This window comes from Pseudorca crassidens, chromosome 19, assembly GCF_039906515.1.
Source record: "Pseudorca crassidens isolate mPseCra1 chromosome 19, mPseCra1.hap1, whole genome shotgun sequence".
Classification (NCBI taxonomy): Eukaryota; Metazoa; Chordata; class Mammalia; order Artiodactyla; family Delphinidae; genus Pseudorca; species Pseudorca crassidens.
Window position 1 is genome coordinate 56,243,940 of NC_090314.1, and position 24,666 is coordinate 56,268,605.

The 24,666-nt window shown below is 54.0% G+C and overlaps 1 protein-coding gene across 1 annotated transcript in view; it reads right to left on the bottom strand.

The window, feature by feature from the left end:
• Positions 1-298: 298 nt before the first annotated feature.
• The window catches only part of MGAT5B (alpha-1,6-mannosylglycoprotein 6-beta-N-acetylglucosaminyltransferase B), a 68,035-nt gene continuing 43,667 nt past the window's right edge, over positions 299-24,666 (bottom strand). The window contains exons 9-17 of the mRNA XM_067717666.1: positions 23,601-23,732; positions 22,084-22,217; positions 17,673-17,803; positions 9,863-10,018; positions 8,617-8,763; positions 8,313-8,429; positions 3,005-3,079; positions 2,354-2,610; positions 299-1,848 (exon numbers count right to left, since the gene is read on the bottom strand). Coding sequence (XP_067573767.1) covers positions 1,650-1,848; positions 2,354-2,610; positions 3,005-3,079; positions 8,313-8,429; positions 8,617-8,763; positions 9,863-10,018; positions 17,673-17,803; positions 22,084-22,217; positions 23,601-23,732 — 1,348 coding nt within the window. The 3' untranslated portion in view covers positions 299-1,649. The remainder of the gene's footprint in view (positions 1,849-2,353; positions 2,611-3,004; positions 3,080-8,312; positions 8,430-8,616; positions 8,764-9,862; positions 10,019-17,672; positions 17,804-22,083; positions 22,218-23,600; positions 23,733-24,666) is intronic.

The following is a 24,666-nucleotide window of genomic DNA, read 5'->3' on the forward strand; positions in this document are numbered from 1 at the left end:
GAGGCCAGCCCCAGGTGAACAGAACTGGATCCAGCCCTGCTGGTCAAGCGGGGTCCCTGGAGTCACAGTGCTGGAGTGGTGGGAGGGGCCGTGGACTTCTGGCGCACGCAAGGACTTCCTTTAGGCAGCCTGACACAGCCCCAACTTTGTAGATGGAGTGACAATGTGGAGGAGGGGCCCGGGGGCCCCAGATATTCACCCCCGCCCCCACCCACCCAGGGTGTTCACACCGCCTCACTCCTCCAGGCCTGGGCATCCCAGGAAAAGATGAGAAACAGCACAGCTCCTCCTCTGCACCTCACATCCCAATAAAATATTTATTATTTCAAGAAATCTTTAAAAAAAAAAGAGAGAAAAGAGTATCTCTATTGCTTTCCGCCAACAGGTCAGGTCCTTGGTGACTGTTGAGTTTCTGTGACCACAGGAGCTGCCCAGGCCGAGAGGGCTCTCTGATGGGAGGTATCCACCTTCAGGCCCTGCCCTCTGGACGCAGGGCCCTGCGGCTGCCTCCCTGGAAGGGAGGAGGGGCAGGCCTAGGTGGGTGGGGCGGGTTGCCTGGAAGGGAGTGGGATTAAAGACGGGGTTGGGGTGGCAGTGTTTCTGACGGCCCCATCTGTTTCCTCAGGTGAAGGGGAAGGCATGCCACACGGATGGACGGCTGGATCCAGAGGCGGTTGGAGGCTGGAGGAAGCTGGAGGTTAGGGACACGGACACAGCATTGATGGGGCAGGGGTGGCTACGTGGGGGTAGCAGGCCTGGGCATCCAGGAACTGGGCCACGTGTGCCATGGGGCTGAAGCTTCATCCCAAGCCGACAAAAGATGCTAGGAGGTGGGGGCAGGGTAGATTCTAGAGCCTGTGCTCAGAGGCTGGGGTGGGGACTGAGGCTTTGGAAACAAATCCACGGTCTGGAATCGCAGTCATGCTGGGACAGGTTTCAGGAAATGCCCAAAGTGAAGAAAGTTGGAATAAGCAAGAGGGAAACAATTCAACCCAGGGTCTAAGTGGTCCCTGCAACCCTAACTGTGGTGCCCAAGTGTGGAAAGGAGGGGAATCTGGGAAAACAGGAGGGGTGGGGGGGCTGAGGAGGCATGAACAGGGTCCCCCAGCCTGGCCTTCCCCCAGTCCCTGGCCCTTTCTGTCCACACCCCAAACAATTCCACAGGGACAAGGCTGACCCCTCACACATCACTCCCCACTCTGTGGACCCTCCAGTGGGCCACTGGGCAAGCATCACCCCGCTTCCTCTATCGTATGCCCAGAGGCCCCATCCTTGGGCCCAAGAAGGACAAAGGCCCTCACTCCACCTGGTCCAGATCTGGTCTTGCACAAAGCAAGGGGCCTCCGACCATCTGCTCCTGGGCCAGTGGGACCCTCTGACCAACTCCCAGCTGCTTGGCCACAACGCTGCCACGAGCCCTTGGGGTGAGAGCAAGGAGCCTGCCTAGGGCGGGCACCAGGCACTCGGCAGACTTGCCTCCCTCCCCAGACCTGCGCACCTATCGGCTCGGCCCACGTCCCGGCCAAGAAAGGAGGCTCCAGCCTGCGGGCGTGGGGGGGGGGCGGGGGCGTGGGTAGGGCGGGTCGCTGGAGCTCAGAATCTGCTGGTGCTTTCTCCTGCGGCAGGGAGGGCCAGCCGGGTGGGCGCCCTCACAGACAGTCCTGGCACAAGGCCACCTGGCCCTTGCGGAAGTCTCGGCAGGGGCAGAGCCGGCGGTACTTGCTGCTGGAGCCGGCGCAGCTGAAGAGCAGAGGCTCCTTCTGCAGGAAGCACTCCTGGCCCGGCTGGGCAAAGGCCGGGTACAGGTGGTTCATCTCCGACTCAGTGCCATCACAGGGCACCTGCAGCCTGGGTGGGCACCAACGGAGGTGGTCACTCAGCGTGCGGGGCGGGGGCTGCCCCAGCCTGGCACTGCCCACTCCCTCTCCCTGGCCCATCCCATTCCAGACCCAGGGAGACGTCTCTAGGAGGCGCCAGGACAAACGCTGGGCTGCAGCTCCTTCTCACCCCTGCTGTGAGAGAGGAGAGTGGGCAGGAGGGCGGGGGGCCCAGGCTCACCCATCAGGGGGAACCTGGGGCAGCTTCTGTGGCCTGGACCTAGAAGGTCCAGGCCACAGACCATGCGCCACAACTGAGCAGGGAGCTTCCCCTGGTGGTTTGGGGCAGAGGCTTTGCCAAGAGTGGGCAGCTGTGCTGTGGATACCTGCCCAGAGGGTCCCTTCTGGATCCTTCCTGACTCACTGGAAAGCACCGCATGCCCCCACTGCTGGCAGGGCCGGGGGCAAGGCGGCCACGGGAGCAAAGGAGCTACAGGTGAGGTCAGCTGGGCCGGGTCGGGCCGGGGCTCACTCACGTCTGGAAGGCGTCCTGGCTGTTGAGGAAGGGGAAGAAGGAGGGCTCGCAGATCAGCCCGTGGTCCAGGCAGGCGTCCGTGCAGGCCCTCCCAGCGGCGGCCAGCCAGGCCCGGAGGGAGTGCGCTGGGGGCCAGGCCCCGGGGGCCAAGCTGGCGTTGCGGGCCCACTTGAGGTGAGTGGCGTTGGGGGCCAGGATGAAGGGGCTCTCCGGGGCTCGGGCCCCTGCGGGGGCAGGGCCTGGGGCCGCACAGAAGTCCTGCCCAGAGGAAAGCATTGTCAAGAGGGGAAATGGAATACCTCACTCCCAACTCATCCTTTGGGTAGGGGGTGCAGGGGGAGGGTCTTCCCTACGCCCCACTCACTCACTAAACTTCTAAACAACTGTGTAATAAAAATGAAAAATGAGTCCTTGCATTTCTGTGCTGTGATATGGGGGTTGAGACTCGAGCTGGGGGCCCAGGGCAGGGGTGGCCCAGGCCTGGTCTCTGAGCAGTACTGCTCGGCCCCGCCCATCTCCAACCCCCGCGCAGAAGCAAACAGATTGGAGAAGGACCTGGAGGTTAAAGCACGCTGCACCCTGGGCAGAGGTGGGGCCTCAGACACTGGAGCCAGCTCGGCCCCTGGAGACAGAGAGTGGGGGACCCACCTACCTGGTGCTGGATGTAGGCATGGACCCGCTCCAGCATCCCCTCACACGTGTACTCGTAGGGCAGGTAGGGGTCCACCTGTGCGAGAGACAGGCAGACACATGGGGCAGGAGCAGCCCTGGGCCTCCCCAGACCTGGCTGCTCGGCCCTGGGAGCAGCCAGATCTGGGGGCTCTCACGGCCTGCACCCAGGGAGCCGACCACCCTATCCATGCAGATGCCCCGCTCCCCGGTGCACCCTTCAGTGGCCTTCGGGGGCCTCACGACAGCTCATCCCTCCCTGACCCCCTCCCACTTCCGCTGAGCTTCTCCTCTTTCCCTAAAGCTCGGCATTCCATCCCCTCCTCGGCCGTGATGCCTGCTCTTCCCCAGCCAACCACCGGATGCACCCTCCCCTCTTAGACGTCACCTCCTCCAGGAAGCAGACCCAGACCTCCACTCCCCCCCCTCCTGTTAAAGGACCACTTTCCTTTGCACACACTCCAGACTTTCCCAGTAGAGAATTAGTGCCTGTGTCATCATCTCTGATTTACCCCTTGTCTCCCTCAGGTCATAAGCCCCATGGGCTGTGGGACCACAACCTGTTCGCCACCGAATCCCCGGGGCCTGGCACAATGCCTGGTACCCAGGAGTCCCTGAGGAACTGGTCACGGAACGAAAAAGCATCCCCAGCTCTGCCTGTGTCCTGCCCAAGATGTGGAAGTTGCACGCAAAGCAACACAGGGCATCTCCCAGCCTGGTGGAATGAGATGACATTTGTAAAGCTTCCTGCCCGGACCAGGCACCCGGGAGCTACATGAACTAGGTGCCCCCAAAGGGAGGCCACATACCGTCAGTCTAAATATCAGAGTTACAGAACAGCGCACGCTGGGGCCGACGGGACCAGGTGGATTTGGTAGCTGGGGCGCAAGGAGCAAGGGGAACGGAAGAGGTGATGAGGCCGCCTCCCCAGCGCGGGTACCCCCACCTCCTCTCCAGTCTTCTTACCTGGCCACCCCCTCCCCGTTTACAGCAACCCTCGGTGGCCCAGCACACACAGCCTCCTTGGAGGAGACTGTCGGCCAGGTGGGCGGGAGGCGAGATGGCGGTGACCTGGGAGATGTTCGTCTCAGACTCAGAGGAAGGTCTCTTTTAGCCTTTGGCCCCACCCCCCACTCCCCACCATGTGTGTTGGCACCATACCCAGCCCAGCTGCCTCCTGATGATGCCGTTTCCCTGCCAGCAGCTCCAGAAATCAGGCAGTTTCAGCCCAGGTAGTGAAATGTTGCTGGTCTGCCCAAGTCCTTTCTCCGCATCAGAGATGGGTGTGTCAGAACCCAATCAGGCTGCGCTGGGTCCTGCCTCCTGTAGACCCCACCTCGAAGGGCTGGAGGCCCATCATGGGCCCTCTGGCCCAGGGGACATCCCCGACTTCAAGCTGAGGAGGGTCTCAGGGAAGCAGCAGATACCACCAGGACTGATTCTCGGGACCAGGCCCCACCCATCTGACCGCGCCGCGGTTCTGACTTCACCTGCCCTGTGAGTCGGTGTCCTTAATCCTGGGGCAGATCCGGGATCCCAGAGAATCCCCAGGTCCACATCCAGCCACCACTTCACAGCCCATCAGCCAGCACAGCCTTTCCAGCCCTGAGCTCCACACAGCCAATCCCAACCCCAGCTGATGGCCACGGAGGCCCCGGCCGCCAGCTGCTGCCCCAGGGGATCCCCAGTCGCCTCGGATCCAAGACTTCAAGTCCTGGTTATAAATAAACCCACCAGAGAAGAGATTTCCCCTCCAAATATCACCCTGCCTGCTCCTGGCGGCAGCCACCGAGTCATCCCCCGGGGTGGTTTGAAGCCCGTCACGTGGTGATTCTAAGCCCCCCTCCACCCGTGCGAGGGAGGGGACCATTCGCAGCAGCCACGTCCCGCCTGCCGTGAATCTCCCACCGGAGGAGCCAGCCTGCCTGGAAATTACCCCCATTAGGTCTAATTATAGGTGTGCGCGGTGATCCGTCTGGACAGAACGGCAGGTGCTGGTCCTGCCGGGATTGCTGCCCTGTGATGATGAGGGGGGAAGGGGGCGGGAGCAAACCAGCAAGATTTCAATAAAAAATTTTAAAAACCCGCAAACTCCAAGGCTGCACCGGTCCTTTTAAATCAGAAGCTGGGGATAGGCCCAGGAATCTGCATTTTAAACACCTCTCAGGCAATTCTCGGGTAAAGGGTTAACTGCCCAAGAGTCAGGGTGGGGGTGGGATGGCTAAAGGCAGGGGGGCCACGGGCTGGTTTGGGGTCCAGCTGCAAGTCAGCCTGACGAATTTGCAGTACCTTGGTTCCTGGACCCTTTTGTTACTGATTTTTTTTTTTTTTTTTTTGCGGTAAGCGGGCCTCTCACTGTCGTGGCCCCTCCCACTGCGGAGCACAGGCTCCGGACGCGCAGGCTCAGCGGCCATGGCTCACGGGCGCAGCCGCTCCGCAGCACGAACCCGCATCCCCTGCACTGGCAGCCGGACTCCCAACCACTGCGCCACCAGGGAAGCCCTGATTTTTAATTAACTAACAATTAAACAGATGTTCATGTTTTAAAAAATCAAGAGAAAACAAGGCAAAGCAAGTTCTCCTATGACCCCAGATGCCCAGCCCCTTCCCCAGGGCAGGCACTGTTACCAATTTCTTGTGTCCAGCGAGAAATAACGCGTGAATAGATGAGCATGCTCACACGCACAGACGCCCCCCAACATACACCCCTGTTTAGGTCTGCGGCTGGGAACATGGCTCTCCACAGGGCTGGGATCTCACTCACTCAGTCACCAGGGATCTTGAAGGTGGAGCCCGACCTGAGGCCTGGGGGTGGACAAAAGCCTTCCTGGTCCCCTTCCCACCCCGGCCCTGCTCCCCTAGGGTGGAAGTCCCAGAGGGTTGCTTTTGCAAGGGGTGCAGAGAGGGAGCAGGGACAGAGTGCAGGATGGGGGTCCCCTGCAGGGCAGGTTCTCACAGCGCCCTCCCCCACCGTCTGTCGGGGGGTGGGCGGCTTTCTCTAGCTTGCTCAGCTCAGTGTTGAGAGCTGACACCTGCCCTCCCGGTTCAGTCTCAGCCAGCAGTGGATGCAGCTGTGGGAAAAACACCCCAGTCTCCTCATTTCTCAGGACAATCCGGGATGCGAGTACCCCACCTCTCGGAGGTCCCCGCCGGCACTGAGCACCAGGTGGCTGGAGGCAGGGGTAACCTTCTTGATGACACACCCTGACTCACCGGCACTCCAGGACCTTCCTTCCTGGAATCACCCCCCAGACAAACTACTTGTGCTCAAATCCCTGCCTGGGGTCAGCTCCGGGAAGAGCCCAACCTCAGTCCAGGACCTGGAGGAACTTCCAGCAGAGGAGGATTTGTTTAAGCGGTTGCTTAAGAGGGGGCAGAGGGCTCTCCCTGCACCACTGGTGGAGGTCCAGGGGTTCAGCCACTTCGCGGGTCAACCTGGCCACATCTGCCACGACCAGAGATGCACCTAGGCTGTGACACAGCAGTTTCCTTGGTACTTTCACTAGAGAAACACTCACACCCAGACAGGAGGGAATAACGAGAGTGGGGTGGGTAGAAGAAGGGGGTGGGCAGGGTGGGCATGGATTTTCTGGGGTCATTTGCTGAGGGGGTGGGCTAAGACCGAGAGTGCCGAATGGGAGGGACTGATCCACGGGATGCAGGAGGGTGTTAAAAAGAAAAAACAATGCAGGGACTTCCCTGGTGGCGCAGTGGTTAAGACTCTGAGCTCCCAGTGCAGGGGGCCCGGGCTCAGTCCCTGGTCAGGGAACTACGTCCCACATGCCTCAACTAAGAGTTCGCATGCCACAACTAAGGAGTCGGCGAGCCTCAACTAAGGACCCTGCCTGCCGCAACTAAGACCTGGTGCAACCAAATAAATAAATAAGTAAAATTTTAAAAAAAAGGGCTTCCCTGGTGGCGCGGTGGGTGAGAGTCCGCCTGCCGATGCAGGGGACGCGGGTTCGTGCCCTGGTCCAGGAAGATCCCACGTGCCGCGGAGCGGCTGGGCCCGTGAGCCATGGCTGCTGAGCCTGCGTGTCCGGAGCCTGTGCTCCGGAGCGGGAGAGGCCACAACAGTGAGAGGCCCGCGTACCGCAAAAAAAAAAAACAAAAAAAAAACCTGGCAGTCCAGTAGTTAGGACTTGGCACTTTCACTGCCAGGGCCTGGATTCAATCCCTGATCAGGAAACTAAGATCCTGCAAGTTGTATGGCACAGCCAAAAGAAAATTTAAAAAAATACGCAGCCCTGCCTCACGGTCAGGACAACCAAGCAGGGCTCTGGACCCGAAGTTAAGCCCTTAAGACCGTATGGGGCATCGATGCGCGCTGGCCTCTGCCCAAAGCCCGGCAGTGTCCCCAGCTCCCCAGACAGCTGTGTGTCCTCCCGGGCAGGGCTCTCCCTTGCGGTGGCCCCTGCCCCAGCAGCCTAATGCTCTCTGATTCTGCCACAGGTCCGCCCAGAGCAGCACAACCACCCCCTGCCCCCCGCCAGGGAGGGCACGCTCGGTGACCTTGGTGATGGGCAGAGAAGGGGACCTGACAGGAGTGGGGTTTTTTGCTCAGCCTGGTGTCCGAGCTACAGCAAGAAATGGGTCCAGAGGGATCACGGAGAGCAGGGCTGCCCCTCCCCCATGTGCTCACACAGTCTGCCCGCTTCTCAAAATGAAGGGACCGCGAGAGCGCACACGCACAGGGAGCCATCAGAAGCCACAGAGGTGCCCACCGGGGAGAGGAGCTGCACGAGCCCCTCCTCGCCCTCCGCCCACACCCACCAACACTTACTTGCTGGAGGAGACGCAGAACGCTCTACCCACTTGCTACGCAAAGGCGGCACCACCCAGACCTGGTTTGAAATGCAGGGCTTCAGCCCCACCCAACCTGCTGACTCTAAACCTGCGCTTTAACAAGACCCCCAGGTGATCTGTATGCACGTTATAGTCTGAGATGTGCTGCTGAAAGACCACAGAGACAGCAGAGTTCAAAGAACCTTCACGCTTTCATCCCGAAAACATTTCCTCAGCACTTAACCTGTGCCAGGAGTGCTCACAGGACCCGGCCCCCAGAGACACGCGATAAATGATTCTGGATCCAGGGCTGCCCTGTACAGTTGTGCGGGTTGCTCACAGCACAGAGGCAGGTTTGCCCCCCACTCCCTCAACAAACACACACGCATCCAAGTTGCCAGCCCAGGCCTGCAAGTCTGAATTCACCAAGAGGAGCATCTTCTTCTAATTATAGCAAAGACGCAAAGTTTAGGAATATTGGTGGCCTGACTGGATCCGAGCCTCACCTGGGTTCTCACGATGGTCTTGATGGCTGCTTCGAGCTCCTCTGAGTTGTTGTAGTCGACAGTCCACACGTGGGGCTTGCCAATGAAGCTCTCTGCGTAGGGATGCTGGGAGAACACCTAGCCAGGGCACAGAGATGGGAGGCTTCTCCCTCTGCCTGCCAAGCTGGGCTGCGTGAAGAGCAAAAGCCCCCCACCCATCTGTCCTATCTCTCCCTTCACCCCGTGTCTCAGTCTCCCCCTTCCAGGAACTGCAGGGGTCCCATCTCGGACCCTCCCGATGTGGGACCAGGCCCTTCCCACTCACCTCTCTGGAGGTGGGTTTGCCCCGGAAGAACTCATGGTTGAGCGAGCTGTGGGGCGGGCTGAAGCGGGACTGCAGGAAGACACAGCCGTTGGCGATGGCCTCCAGCGGGGCAGGGCCCTCGTAGGGGAAGCCAAACCCTATGAAGAGCTGCAGAACCGAGGTGGCACGATGGTCAGGGAAGGTTGGGTATCACAGCCCAGGAGCCCCAGGAAGCTGGGAGTGAGGCTGGGGTTGGGACATTCACAGGAGGCAGCTGGGGCAGCAGAGAGCCCAGAGCAGCTGTGTGCCTCAGCCATTGTGAAATCAGGACATCTAGTTAGGTCATATCAATGGCCTCCTCCTGCTCTAAAGGCTATGATTCTGGAGGGGAAAAGAACAAGGGTTCCCAAGCTTAGAAGGCTTCAGGCCACTCCTACAGCTGACCTCAAAGGACCTTTACTCATTCACCCAAAAAACATTCATTCAGTACCTGACTTGTACTAGGAGTGCTCATAGGGTTGGCCCCTGGAAGGTGATCAATAAGTGATTCTGAATCTGGGGTTGCCATGTAGGGTTGTTCAGGTTGCTCACTGCACAAAGATAACCTCTCTCCACCCTGACACACACACACACACACACACACACACACACACACACACACACACATACACACACACACACACACACACACACACACACACACGAGGCCTGAAGAAATAAGTTATGGTGAGAACAGGAGAGGACCTGGCAGCTGGCTAGAGACTCTCCAGCCTTCGCTGACACTTCAGGGCCCAACAGCAGGATCACGCTTCAGGGACACAGCTCAGGGAATTCCAGAAGCAGTTCGTCAGAACTACTGGCCCGATGGAACTCCAGCCAGGCTGCGCCCCGTCCCTTTGCCCCCAGCCTGCCCTTCCACCCTCTCAGTGGCTCTGAAAGCCAGGTCCAGGAGTCAGCTGGGCTGGACTGCTGTTGGGGCGGGGGGGCAGGTGGGCAGCCCAACTCCTCTTCACCATCACTGAGCCCCACTCAGATCCGTTTCACTGTGGGGCCTCCCCTGCCTGATGACCATCCCCATCTCTGCCCCCAGCTCTGACCAGCCCCTAAGAGGCCCAGACACGAGGCTCAGGGCAGCAGAGTGTGCTGGGCATGTCCACACGTAGAGGGGGCCACAAGTGATGGTGGCAGGCATGGCAGGCACGTATGGGCACCTCCTGGACATCTATGGCCGGGCTGGGGTGAGGACGGAGGACGGGGTGGGGCTCACTTTGGCCTTGCGCAGCAGCTGCTGGAACTCAGGCTGCGGCAAGAGGCCGTGGTTCTTCACGAAGGCCGGGACTTCGGGGGGCCGCTGGCTCTCGTAGTACACGGTGCCGTGGATCTCCATGTACTTGTTCAGGATGCTCAGGAACTTCTCCTTCCCCTGGAAGAGGAGATGGAGGGGATGGGAGCCTTGCTCCAACCTCAGACGGCAGAGCCAGCTGAAGAGACGCCCCCGGTCAGGAAGTCGGAAAACATGGGGCCAGTCTCAGGTCGGCCCCTAACCAGCTGTGTGACCCTGAGGAGGCCCCTGCCCTCTCTGGTCCTCAATTTCTTTATCGATGAGTTACAGAGGTTGGATTAGACCAGAGGCCTCCAGACTATTTTTAGCCACCGACCTGTTTTCTTTCCAAAGGTCTCCCATTGAGACCAACATTTAATTGTATCCAGCTGGAGCTACATGGCCTCCCCTGAATCCCTGATGACTTCCAAGGACCTCTGAGGAGGCACGGAGCATAGGTGAATACATAACCTCTCAGCGTCCGGGCACCCATCTGACGCTACGGCCAGGGCCCTGAGCTGGGAGCGAGCTGCGGTCGGTGTAGGACCTCGACGGGAACAAGCATGGGATCGGCTGCTGGGTTCTATTTTTTAGAGGTTTTCTGAGGCTCGCAGAAGAGAGGGAGGGGAATTAGCTTCGAGATCACGGAGAAGGGTGGGGCGTGGGGCTCTCTTCAGGGAGGATTAGTTCCCAACAGGCCAATGGGTCAGAGGAAAAGAACTCATGGTTCCCCACGTCCCGCCAGCCAGCGTGAGATCAGACCACCATGAGCTCCAGCCCAGGTTCACTTTATTAACCACAGCTCTTGTAGAATATTATCAATGGACGTCAGAATAATTGTTAACAATTAACATTTTGAAACTCAAACTGTATACATTTTTCACAAGGAGGCCTTCCACTTTGGGTAATGCAGATCAGCCCTGCCTCTGAGAATGACCAGGAAAAATGGGAAAATGTAAAATACATCTATGAAGGCCCTGGAAAATCTAACAAAGAATGAAGAATGACAAGGCCAAGACCAGGGAGAAGGAGGAAAAGAGATTGCTGAGGCCAGCGTTGGGGTTGGTTTTCCTCCTGGGGGCACCTGCTGATTCCAGGGGCAGCATCTAGGCAGCTAAGCAGACCTGGAAGACAAAAGTCAGAGTTTGGGGCCTGCCAAAGATGGGGAGCCCTGATGGAAATCCACACTTTGGGCTGGAACTCTGAGGAGTTACAGCCTGGAAGAAAGGAGGGACCAGAACTAGAGCAGCTCTGGCAGGGGCTGAATCCTTTTAAAATTGTCTCAATCACTATCATTGGTTGAGGTGACCTGGGACTGCTAGGGCCCCAGCTGTAATCCAAGGATAAAAGTAAATCCTCTCTGGAAGAAGAGAGTATCATCCTTGACCTCAAATTATTTCTACAGTTTTTCATATTCATTTTCCAGAACTACCTAGAGGTAGCTTTCCTCAAAAAGAAAAGGGAACCAGTAAAATCCCAATCAAAATCCCAGCAGGCTTTTTAAAATAGGAATTGACAAGCTAATTCTAAAACTCATTTGGAAATGCAAGGACCTAGAAGAGACAAAATGACTTTGAAAAAGAAGAAGAAATTGGGCAGAGTTATATTACCTGATTTCAAGACTTATTGTAGAGTTACAGGAATCAAGACAGTGTGATATTGGCATCGAGAGAGACAGATCAACAGAACAGAACAGAGAGTCCAGAAATAGACCTACACATGTAGGGTCAATTGAATCCTGGCAAAGATGCAAAGACATTTCAGTAGAGGAAGGATAATCTTTTCAACATACAGTCATGGATCACTCTATATGCAAAAAAAAAAAAAAAAAAAAAGGAAAGGGAAGGGAAAAAAGGACTTCAACCCATACTTCATATCATATATAAAAGTTAATTCAAACTGGATCACAGACTTAAATGTGAACCTAAAACTATAAAACTCATAGGAGAAAAATCTTTGTGACCTGGGGTTAGACAAAGATTTCCTGGATACACCAAAAGCACAATCCGTAAAAGAAAACACTGGACTTCATTAAAATTAAAAACTTTTGCTCTTTGAAAGATGCTGTTAAGAGAAAGACAAGCCACAGCCTGGGAGAAAATTTTTGCAAAGCATCTATTTGTTAAAGAACCTATATCCAGAATATGTAAAGAACTCTAACCACTCAATAATAAGAAAATAAACAACCCAATCTTTTAAATGGGCAACCTTTTTGAAGGTATTTCACCAAAAAAGATGAACGGAAGACAAATAAGCACAGAGAAACATAGTCAACATCCTTAGTCATTAGAGAATTACAAATTAAACCCACAATAAGATAATACCGCACACCTGTTAAAATGGCTAAAATTAGAAAGACTGACCATGCCAAGTATTGATGAATTTGTAAAGGAATTGGAACTCTCATACATTGCTGGCAGGATTGTAAAATGGCAAAACCACTTTTCTTAAAACGTTAAACACAGTTCTACAATATGACCCAGCCATTCCACTCCTAGGTATTTACCCACAAGGAATGAAAGCATATGTGTGTACAAAGATATGTATGCGAATGTTCATAACAGCTTTATTTGTAATAGCCAAATACTGGAAACAACCCAAATGTCCACTAACAGGTAAATGGATAAAGTGTAGTCCATCCACGCAATGGAATACTACTCAGCAATAAAAAGGAATGAACTATCGTTACATGCAACAGGATGAAGGAATCTCAAAATAATTATACTCAGAGAGAAAATCCAGACAAAAATGAATATATACCATATGATTCCATTTATATAAAATTATATCAATAGAAGATGAGAACTAATCCATAGCGACAGAAAGCAGACCACTGGTTGCCTGGAGATGAGGAGAGGAGAGATGGGAGGAAGAGATGCCAAAGGGAAGAAGGGAATTTCAGGGGTGATGGAGAGAGGAAAAGAAAAATATTACTAAACTTGTGTTTAGTAATATTAGTTAGCACTCGATTCTCTCTCATGATTGTGGTGATCGTTTCACGTAAGTCAGAAGCCATAAAATTATACACTTTAAACAAGTTTAGTGTATTGCATGTCAATTTTCCCCAATAAAGCTATTAAAATAGATTTTTAAATTTAAAAATTTAAATACCTTGATTTTTTTAAAAAAAATCACGTACATAAAGAGACAAGACTATATGATCAACACCCAAGAGACACGACAATAAAAACAGATTCATAGGAGATCTATATGCTGGAGTTACCAGGCACAGACTTTAAGATAAATATGCTGAATATAGTCTAGGAAATAGAAGATAAAATTTGAAACCAAATGGAAAAAAAAAACCCCACAGTGGCAGAAACTAAAGACTAAATGGATGGATTTAACAGCAGATTAAACACAGCTGAAGAGAAACTTCACTTACTGAAAGAACAAAAGAAAACATCCAGAATGAAGCATAGAGAAACTAAAGGATGGAAATTGCAGAAAAGAATGCTGGAGACAAGGGTTTATAATGAAGATTTAATGTCTGTGTAAATGGAGTCCCAGAAGTACAGGAGAGAGATTGGGGCAGAAGCAACATTTAAAGAGAGAGTAGCTGAGAATTTCCTAAAATTAGTGAAAGGTCAAACCACAGATCCAAAGAGATCTACAAACTCCATGTAGGATAAAAACAAAACAAAACAAACAAACAAGCAAAAAACCATACAGGCTTTTCATAGTAAAACTTCTGAAAACCAAACGGAAGCCTTCAAACCAGGCAAAGGAAAACATAAAAAAGAAATTACCTTTAAAGGAACAATCAGACCTACACTGACTTCTCAACAGAAATGACAGAAGGCAGAGGACAAGCTAGAATTTGTACATAATGAATATATCCTCCGAGACATTCTTAGAAAATCAAAAACAGCAGTCCCAGACTAAGTTGGTTTCTTCTGGAGACGGACAATGATTCCAGATGGAATCTCAGAGATGTAAGAAGGAACAGAGAACAATACAAAGGGTAAATGTGGGTAAACGTAAATGAATATTGACTTTGCAAAACAACAGCAGCAATAACAACAACAATGATAATAATATATCGTGGGATATAAAATATTTGGAGAGTATTAAAATACCATGAAACATATAAGTTGGGGCCGGATAGAAATAAAACATTTTAAAGTTCTTTTATAACCCAATGAAACGTAAAAGTATTGGCTTAGACTTTGATAAGTCAAAGGTGCGTGTTATAACCTTTAGGGTATAAAAATATTAAGAAGATCGGGACCAAAAGAATATGAGAGTACAATTAGCTAAAGGGAGGTGGATTTTTTAAAATATATCAATGTAAAAGGATAAGAAATGAACGGAAAAGGAACATAGAACAGGTAAAAAAAAAAAAAGAAACCAACTAATAAAATGGTAGATTCAGAGCCAAATCACATCAGTAATCACACCAAAAATGTAAAAGGATTACTTATTATAAAACTGAATTATGGCCCTAGAAAAGAATCAAATCAAGGACATAAAGTGTTTAGAAAATGTCTCCAAAGCCCCCATTCAACTTCCTGATCCCATTACCAGAGCAGCTATTATTAACAGTTTCTTGTGTGCCTTCCTCAGATCTTTTATGCATTATAAGCAGGTGTACATTTCCTTTAAAACACACACATACGGGCTTCCCTGGTGGCGCAGTGGTTGAGAGTCTGCCTGCCGATGCGGGGGAACACGGGTTCGTGCCCCGGTCAGGGAAGATCCCAGCGGAGCGGCTGGGCCCGTGAGCCATGACCACTGAGCCTGCGTGTCCGGAGCCTGTGCTCCGCAACGGGAGAGGCCACAGCAGTGAGAGGCCCGCGTACCGCAAAAAAAAAAAAAACAAAAAAAACACCACACACATACATGCACAAATAGGTTCACGTTACATGCACTGTTGAGCAACTTTTTTTCACCTAATCATACACGTGTGTGTATTTATGTATGAAAACTTAAAGTTTTACAAAACAATAATTACTCTTAATACATATAAAGTCCTCTGATATCCTTTTATTCTATTGTTTCTAAGTTATTCTGCTTCATTTTAAAGGCTAATCAAGGCTCTCTGAGTTAAAAAAAGACAAATACTGCATGATCTCACTAATATGCAGAATTGAAAAGAGTCAAACTCATAGAAACAGTAGAATGGTGTGTGTCAAGGGCTGGGTGGGGGGGCATGGGGACATATGAGTCAAAGGAGACATACTTTCAGTTTTAAGATAAATAAATTCAGGGAGTTAATGTCCAGCATGGTGATTATAGTTAATAAACCTATATTGTATACTTGAAATTTGCTAAGGCAGTCCATCTTAAATGTTCTCACCACACACACATGATAACTGAGGTGGTGGATGTGTTAATTAGCTTGACTGTGGCACTCGTTTCACAATATAAATGTTTATCAAGCCATCATGTTGTACACGTTAAATACATACAATTTCTCTTTGTCAATTATACCTCAGTAAACCAGCGGAGGAAAACAACCAGAGCTAAGCTGCAGTTTGAAAAGTCCACCTTAGCTCCCCCAGAAGCACTCCTGAGGTCTGGAATGTTTCCTCCAACAGCAAGGCTGGGTTTGCCCTGCATCCGGACGAGCAGCCTCTCTCCCATCCCTCAGTCCTGCTCCCTGGGACAGGCTCTCCTAAAACAGCAGCATCTAAGCCTTAGCCTCCAGCTCTGGGGACCCAGGATAAGACAAGCCTCCTCCAAAGCCCTCTTCCTGACCCCGGCTGCCGCTCCCCTAAGGATGTCACGACCTCATACCCTCCTCCCTCCTCCGCTTCTCGCCACCTGGTCCCCTGAACTCTAGATGGCACTTGTCCCAGGATACTGCTGTCATTCCTTTCTTCAGCCGGCCACCTCTGCCTTCCCTGGGTCACAAAGACCAGAGCAGAGATGTCTTTTTTTGGAAGCAGCTGCTTTGAGGTCTCTTGCTGCACAGCGTTGCTCCTGGCTAACCCAGAGGCTCCTGAGCTAGAGAGAAAACTGTTCTCTTCCCAGGCCTCATAACCTCTCATTCTCTTGGAGCAGTTTCTTAACAGTATTTTCTGGTCCAAGCAGACACCGTCTGTGCTCGCTCCCAGCACCCCGGGCATCCTGGCAGCCAGCTTGTTTGGCCTCAAATGAGGATGAGTCCTCGCCCCTCTCCCCACACCTGGCAGTGGGCACTGATGTCTCAGCCCGGGCTTGGACCCATAGTCCAGCTTAATCCAGAGCGTCTCTCTGCCTCTATCCAAGGCGTCATAACGGGGAGGCTACGTAAAGTCGGAGTTAAGTGTTCTGGCTCTTAGAGTTAGATGTGGCTTCAAATCCCAGCCCCACCACTTAACTAGCTTGTCACTCTAACCTCGTAGTTGATGGTCAAGTGAGAAAATATATGCGAGCACCTGGCAACAGTAAGCTCTGGATGGACCAATATTAGCCACGGCTATGGGCTCATAGGGTTGTTGTGGCACAGACCATGAGATGAACCATAATATCGCTTTCCTCCCCCTTCCTCAGTCACAGGACTCCAGGGCTGAGCTGGGCACCTGGTTGCCGGGGGCACAGCCACTTCCAGCATCCCGAGACCAGGCATGGCCACGGGACGGAGACCTAGCCACAGGGCCATATGGGGAAGAGATGCGCGTAACGGTCAGGCGACGTCCCTAAACCTGACCTTCCCCCACCCCTCCTCCTTCCTCCTCTTCCTCTCCCCCCACCCCCCAGCTGGAGGGCAGATGTAATGACTGTGCACTGTCTGTGGTCATCTTAAATGATGAGGCAAGACCAGGGTGGGAACTAAACAGGGCGGGTCAACCAGGGAAGAAGAGCCCCAGGGGTCAGGCCAGGACTGACACCTCCAGAGTTTGTCAACAGAAAAGAAGACATACTTGCATCTTGCCTCCATCACTATTATTCAGGGCTTTTCTGTGACAGCTGGACTTAATCCTAATCAACACAGCATGAGAATCAGTAACTAAGATGGTCACGTGACAGGCTTGACATGGGGTACGGGGGCTGCTCAACGTTCCCCACGATCGGCATCTTTATTATTAACCTGTAGCCTCATGCCGCCTGCCTTAGGTCAATGGCCCATCCTAGGAGCTGCCCCGCGCCACGCGGAGCTGGACCCTGACCTCCAGGGCCTGCCTCCCCTCAGAGGGCCCCGGGAAGAGCCTGAGACCCCGCTGTCCCCGTCACCCTCCTCCCACCTTGGTCTGGTCCATCCACAGGAGCCACAAACCCCGGGGAGCCCGCCTCGGGAGCACCCCCAGGGGAGACCCTATAGAGTAGAGGGGGGCGGGAGGCGAAGGGAACACGTGGCATACCTGGAGCTGCCTCGTTGCCGGGGGGGCAGAGAGAAAAGAGGAGAGAGGACAAGTCAGTGGCGGGGTGAGTGGGTACCCTCCCATGCTGGTGGTGCTTCTTGTGGGACCCCGCCCTGAAGACGGGGTTCCAGTTCCTAGGCCTCTCCTGCTCCTCCACGGCCTCCCATCCCACAGAATCCCCACGTCTAGCCTAAACCCCCTTTGCGGGGTGAGAGTGTCTGTTGATCCATCTGAGGGAGGGTGGAAGGTTAAGCCATTTGAATTTGTTGCAAGGCGTGGGAGCAGGGAGAGGGGTGAGGCATGAGTCCCCGGGTGGTACTTCCAAAGGCAGTTCGAGGCCTCTTTTCTGACCCATTGGTGGGGCTGTTTCCCACCGTCGTCCGGTGCCGGGGGCGGCAGATGGGAGCCGAATCCTGGGGCTGGGAGCCCCTGGGGGCCGAGGGCTGGTGCTTGCGTTCAGCGGGGCTCACCTTCCAGATACTCGCCTCCTTGCCGTACACCACGGCCATGTTGCTGGCCTTGCCGCCTTTGATGAGCTGCTTCTCCGTCTCGTTGAGCTCCTCGGACACGAAGCCCATGAAGGAGTTGTCCGGGGTGTGAGCTGCGGCCAGACCACGAGGTCAGGAAGAGGGTTACCAGGCAGCCAAGGGCACACCCTGGGTCTACCCGGCCCAGCCCCATCAGAGGGCTCCCTGTTTGGCGAGGATGGGGAAGGGGGCTGGGAGGGAAGGGGTCCTGTTTGGGGCGGGGAGAGCATCAGTGCCCTGGCCCCCTTCCATGGCATCTCTTACCACCTACCCAGCCCTCTCTCCACGCAGCCCGTTGCTCACAAGTCCCTGCTGAGAGGTCTCTCCTGACCCCAATCCCACTCTGTCTCCTTTCCCTGCTTTATTTTTTGTCCCAGCACTCACTGACCAGATGTGATAGTATATATTGATTTGGTTGTGTATTATCATCAGAATCTAAGCCCCACGAGAGCAAAAGCTCTGTCTGTGTCCCCGGCACACGGGAGCGCCCGGCCGGCTGGCTCACAAATGCATGGACATCTTCCCTTTCACACCTGCCAACTCCTGCCCTGTCCTTCCCTCTGCCTGGAGCGCCCACCACCCTTTTCCAGGATGAGAAAATCCTATTCCCCTTCAGGGCCCCACTCACACATCACCTCCTCTCCTCCCAGAAGCCTTCTCTGGGGTCCACGTGCCCTCCCTTGTGGCCCCATCCACTGTGGTTAGGTCTCCGGCAAAGCGCGGATCGCACCCTGCCTCACCTCCCAGAACCGAGCACACCAGGGGCAAGGAATGCGTTTCAGCTAGGGCTCCAATCCCTCGGCCACGCTGCAGGAATGTCACTGATTAGCCCTGTCTGCCGGGGCAGGGTAGAGGTGTAGGCACAAGTGCCAGCCATTTGCAAGTCACGTGATCCCTCCGTCCCACGTAGAGGACCTTGAATAGAGCGCTTATGGAACCCGATTAAACCTACTCTACCTTCCCAGGTGGGAGAGGCTGCGGGGAGTAGGCTGGTAACAGCCAAACACCCTTGATTTCCCAGAACAGCCCCGATGCCAAATACCCTATTCTTCATTTCAGATGCACGTTTTTTCACATTTTAGCAGTTCTGAAATTGGGATGCATACTTTAATCAAACGTGTAGATTTAACACAATATGTCTACCCACCCCTCTCCATACCCACAAAGTTTATAATCAGTATCTGGTGTACCTTAGAAGAGGTGGTGGTTTTCTGTCGAAATGCCCCAGAAAGCTCACGGGTTCTTGAGTCTGAAAATCCGACCACTATAAGGACGGGCTGCAGAACAAAATGATCTCTCCTCTAGGGCTTCAGAGGCATAAGGGGGGCCCTGGAGGCCTGGAATTGTTTCTGTGATGGTCAGAGCTCAGGCAGCTCTCCTGTCTCAGGAGGCTCTGCCAGGCCAGGGAAAGGCCCCAGGAGGGCAGACCAGACCCTCCCTGACTCAGTTTGCCTGCCCAGCCCCACCCTGGCCTCTGTCCCTACCCTCTGGCTCTAGCTGGGGCTGCACCCAGATCTCTCTCCCGTTTGCCATTTCCTCCCTATTCTCAGAGATGAAGAAAATCTCATTCCACCAACTCCACCAGAAGGGACAGGTTTAGAACAATTAGCTAAACTAGTGGGCGTGGGACAAGGAAGTATTGCAACCAACTAAAATATCAGGGACCATTAAGCAAAGAGCTCCTGGGGGCAGGGCAAGGCAGGGAGAGGCAGCCAGAGCAAAGAGCAAAGGGAGTTAGCTCTTTGGGGAAATCAACCAGCTAGCAATAGATGGGGAAAGAGGTCTGCTCATGAATTCCTTCCTGGACTTGGTATATCATTAAGACCGGCAAGTCTGTTTTTTGTTCTCTCTTTCTTTAATTGATTCAGTCAATTAACATTTTTCTGAGGACCTTGATAGGCTCCAGGGAAATAAAGATAAATCAGTCAGTGGCTCCTTTTTGAGTGATTCATACATAATCTATCAGTGGATATAAATGTATAAGCAAATAACTCTATTTCAATATATGCTTTAACACAATTAGGTTGAAGAGTTATAAAAACATTCTGCCTGGAATAGATAAGGTGATCAGTGAAAGTGACAGTAAAAAGAAGAGACATTTGACATGGGGTTTTGGAGGATGAGTAGGAGTTTGCCAGCTTTGGAACTCTAGATCCAGTGGGTTTTACCCCAGGGCAAGTCCTCATTTTCTCAGTGTAGATTATCACAGAGGGCTCTTAACCCATCTCCTGCTTCCCCGTCCTCTACCACTGTCCCTTTGGCCATCTGCAGTCTGCCAGAATAATGTATCTCAAAAAATTTGGGGGGTGGAATTCCCTGGAGGTCCAGTGGTTAGGACTCCGTGCTTTCACTGCCAAGGGCCTGGGTTCAATCTCTGGTCATGGAACTAAAATCCCACAAACTGCCTGGCGTGACCAAAAAAAAAAAAAAAAAATTTCTCCATGATATTCCCTAGCTCAAGAACCTACAGTGAACCTCGAATTACCATATCCAATGTAAACTCTGGAATCTTTGCTAAAAGACCCCACCCCTCTGCTCCCAGATCCTCAATGGTATTTTCCACAGCCTACAGCATCACCTCCACTACCCACCCCCACTTCCTTTCCCTCCAGAAATCTCCTCAGGACCCATCCCACTTCAATCACTCTGCTGGGAGCACAATGCCACCAGATGACCTGTTAGGACAGTCACTCTTCTCTTGGAGAAGCCTCATACAACCTTGCAATGGGCTATGGGGAGGGAGTCTGGTCCCCACAGAGCCATGTGACCTCAGACAGGACATTCCACCTTTCTGGGCCTCAGTTTCCTCATCTGGGCTCCAAGGAAACTTCCCACCTTCCCAACCTTCTGGGATCCAATCAAGCCATTACTCCTGTATTATTCAGAAATCTTGTCTGCCTCTAATACAGCCTAGAACCTGCAGAGTAATACAAAAGGAGTCCCTAAGCACCCAAAAGGGAGGCATTCATTTGACAGGCTCAGCAGAGATCAGCTACTTTACTTACGAGCAAGTTCCTCGGGACCCTGCTTGGAACCAAGCTCACTCTTAATTTAGAGACAATCCTAACGAGGGCGCTTATCCGGCTTTCTGACCCACAGCCTTCAAAGAGCTGCCAATTAGACGTCCAAGATGCTGCTGGATGCAGATAGCTTGACGACGATTAAAAGTGACAGCTGACAGTCTCCCAAGTAGGAGAAAAGGCGCCACACCAAACAGCGACAGGAGAAGGGGCCACTCAGCAGGGGACGTGGCTCCACACACCTCTGCCGGCCCCGCAGGGCAGGCCCCACACCAGAGAGATAGAGCATTGGCCCCGAGTTGTCAAGAAAAGGTTAAATTATTTTCAGCGTGCTGCATGTAAGAGGGGAGGTCAGTGTGTATATATTTTAAAGTCTCATTAAAAATCACGAAAGCGGGCTTCCCTGGTGGCCCAGTGGTTAAGAATCCGCCTGCCAATTCAGGGCACACGGGTTCGAGCCCTGGTCTGGGAAGATCCCACATGCCGCAGAGCAACTAAGCCCGTGCGCCACAACTACTGAGCCTGCACTCTAGAGCCCGCAATCCACAACTACTGAAGCCCACGCGCCTAGAGCCCGTGCTCCACAACAAGAGAAGCCACCGCAATGAGAAGCCCGCACACGAGAGTAGCCCCCGCTCACCGCAACTCGAGAAAAGCCCGCGCGCAGCAACGAAGACCCAAAGCAGCCAAAAATAAATAAATAATTTTTTTAAAAAATCACGAAAGCTCAGCTCGAATGGCATCCCTTGCCCGAAGTCCGTCACCCACAGGGGCCCCAGCCACCCCACCCCCCAGCCTTACTTCCCATTATCCCCAACGCTGGAGCCTCCCGGAGCATTTGCATTTCCAGAACCTTCCATTCTTTCCATATCCATCTTCACTACGTCTGTTCCCTCTGCTTAGAAAGCCTCCCTCTGCTGCCCCCTCGCCACTCACTTAAGTCTCCCTCCACGTTGGAATGTCTCTCTTTCTCAAAGGCCATGGAACCCTCTTTGTTCTGGAACCCTCTGCTGAGCCGCTCTCGAGAGCAAGACAGCAACGTGTGCTCCAGGAGGACAAAGGCTGCGTCCTCTGGGTGTTGGAAAGGTCACCATGCTTCCCCCCCGCCCGGCACCCAGGCTGCCCCCTCCCTACACAGCCCAGAGGCTTCCTCTGTGGCTCACACATTTGCAGAGAGGGGAACAAGGCTTTCCCGTCCAAGGGGACACACCAAGGGGGTGTGTTCCCCCCCTCCCCGCACAGGCCCCAAAAGGAAGGAGAGGAAGGAATGGGGCCTGCCTCCTCCCGGGCCACCTCGGAGAGGCCCCCACCGCCTCCCAGAGCTGGACACTCACGGAACATGGTCATGAACTGCTTAGGGTTGAGGTTCCAGTAGCCCCAGTTTGTCCGGTAGCCGTGCAGGGTGGCGTACTCCTCGTGGTTGTATGCAGGTTCCGTCCCAAAGGTGTCGATGACCCGGATGCGGCACCTGTCCACCCCCCCGGGATCAGGAACCAGGGTCACCAACCTCCCTGTGTCTCCCTGGGCTAGGATTGTGCCAGCCATGGGCTCTGTAACCCAAAGGTGGCTGGTCAGGATACTGTGATGTGTGGTCAGGGCTTGGGCTCAGACACTAGCTGGCTGTGTGACCACCGGCAAGTGCCTTAACCTCTCTGGGTCAGCTTCCCCATTGGTGAAATGGGGATAACTGTCTCAGGGTCTTAGTGATACACCTGAACCAGGGACCACTAACTCAGAAACTGTTAGTTTTTACAGCTGCCCCAAGGGAGCCTAGAAGGGGAGGCCCAGCCTGGAATGGGATCCCTCCCCACTGCCCCAGGGGTCACTTGTACAATTTCTACTTTCCTGGGCAGGGGGTCCACAGTCCCTCTGCCCAGGAGCCTGACACCCGCAGGATGTGCCAGGGTTATCTGGGCTGAGATGCAGAAGATCAGGGCCTCAGAGGGACCAGCCACTGCCACGGGCCCATCGTGCCCATCGTGCCTCAAAGTCTCCTGCAAGTGTGGCCACTTCAGGTGGGCCTCCCAGCCGGTGGAGGTTCTGTCCCACCCTTTGGCCCATTGAGGCTGCTGTCAATGGGCCAAAGCCCAGAACCTCTCCCTCCATCTGGGCCACCCCGGAGTGGGCACCTGAAGAAAACCGCTGAGACTCAGACGCCCCTACAAGGAGTTCCCTCACCCAGAGTCCTTGCCGGTGACCCAGAATTGACCAGACTGCTGAGGTCGGCACTCCTCCCCCGGAAGAGGCGGGAATGGCAGGAAGAGGCCCCCAGTGCATGGAGAACATGCATTAATAATAAAAGCAATAATGCTGCCTGTCACTTTTTTTTTCCCTAATAAAATCATGTGGGATAGTCAATGAGACTAGAGCAAACGTAATAAACAGCAGGGCTCTCTGTGCTAAATTAAACCCTGTACCCGGCTGGCTGCAGAGAGACAGAGCTATGGCATCGGCCTTCCTCCTGCCCTGGAGGGGGTGGGGTGGAGGAGGGAGTCGGGGTCAGGGGCTGCTGGGTCCCCACCCACAGAGGTCACGCCCCGTTACCTGCCTTGTTCCCCTCCACCACTCCCTGCAATTCCTCTGCCCCCTCCATCTGGATCAGCTCTGACCCTGCCCCCCAGCCTGTCCAGCAGCACAGGGGCCTGGATCGCCTGGCTGTGGTTTATTAATTGTCATCTGAGTCAGCCTTAGTCAGGAGGCAGAGCTGTCAGAGAAGGAAGGCAGTGGGGGAGGGGAGCCTTCTCTCCACCGCGGAAGCTGGGAAAGTGCAATCCCCCACCTTGGGGACCAGCCGGCAGCCAGACCCTGGGGGCTGCCATGGGCCATCACCACAGTCCCACTGCCCTCTCACCGGTACTTCTTGAAGGAGAGTCCCATGTGCTGCTTCATCTGCTGCAGGCCGTGGTAGTCGGTGTAGATGAGGTCGAAAGGCAGGGGCATGGTGAGCGGGCAGTTCCCCCGGCCTGGCGGCACCCCTAAGTTACTGAGAGAAGAACCCTTCAGAGTCTGAGCCCCGAGAGGGACCCACAGACAGCAAAAAGCCCTCTTCCCAAACAGGCTTGCCTTGGGGGAACCTGGAGCCCACCCTTGTTCCTATAGCCCAGAATAAGTGGCAGGGAGAACACTGTAAAGGAAAGTGAGGTCAGTGCATGAATCCTGGCGAACTCTTGGAGAGGAAGCAAACAGGGCAGCCATGTACGGTTGTATAGGTTTTTCACTGCACAAGAGGCTCCAACGAGGGGCAAATGGGACTGAGATCCAGCCCCGGCTAGCTTGCCAAGACTGTTCCTGGCCTGGGCTACCTGCCAGAAGGGAAGAGCACCTTCTGTTAATTTGCACAAACTTGATCCCTGCAGGGCTGTGTCCACCCAGAGGGGGCACCTGTACCCAATGTTCACAAGGTGCCATAAACCCCTGCCAAGGTCCCCAGCGCAGCTTCAGCATCTGTTAGCAGCTGAAGGGTCCCCAAACCTGTGCCCCGCGCTGCTGACTGGCTCCTGGCCCACGGAGATGCCTAGCCCTGCCCCACAGGCAGACCCTGCCTGCTGGGTCACTTACTCGCAGGCTTTCATACGGGAACAGGGCTGCCACTGGTGACCCAGGTGGAGACTTTGGAGCATCTCACTGGAGCCTGAAGGACACGGCCTCCCATCTGCCCAGTCCACCTCCCTGGAGACGGGCTCAAAGCCCCCTGCCTGGCCCCCACAGTGCCAGCGTGAACTTTGTCCTGGATGTCCCTGCCCACCATCCGGGAGCCTTTGCTAAGCCTGACTACACACCCCCTGCAGAGATGATGCGGCTTTCAGATGAATGACTCAGTCAGTCTGTACTGAGCGGCTGAGCCAGGCAGAGAGTAGTGTCGGCCCCCAGGGAAGCCCCCCAGCAGCTGCCCACCTCCCCCATTCCCGCCTCCCTCG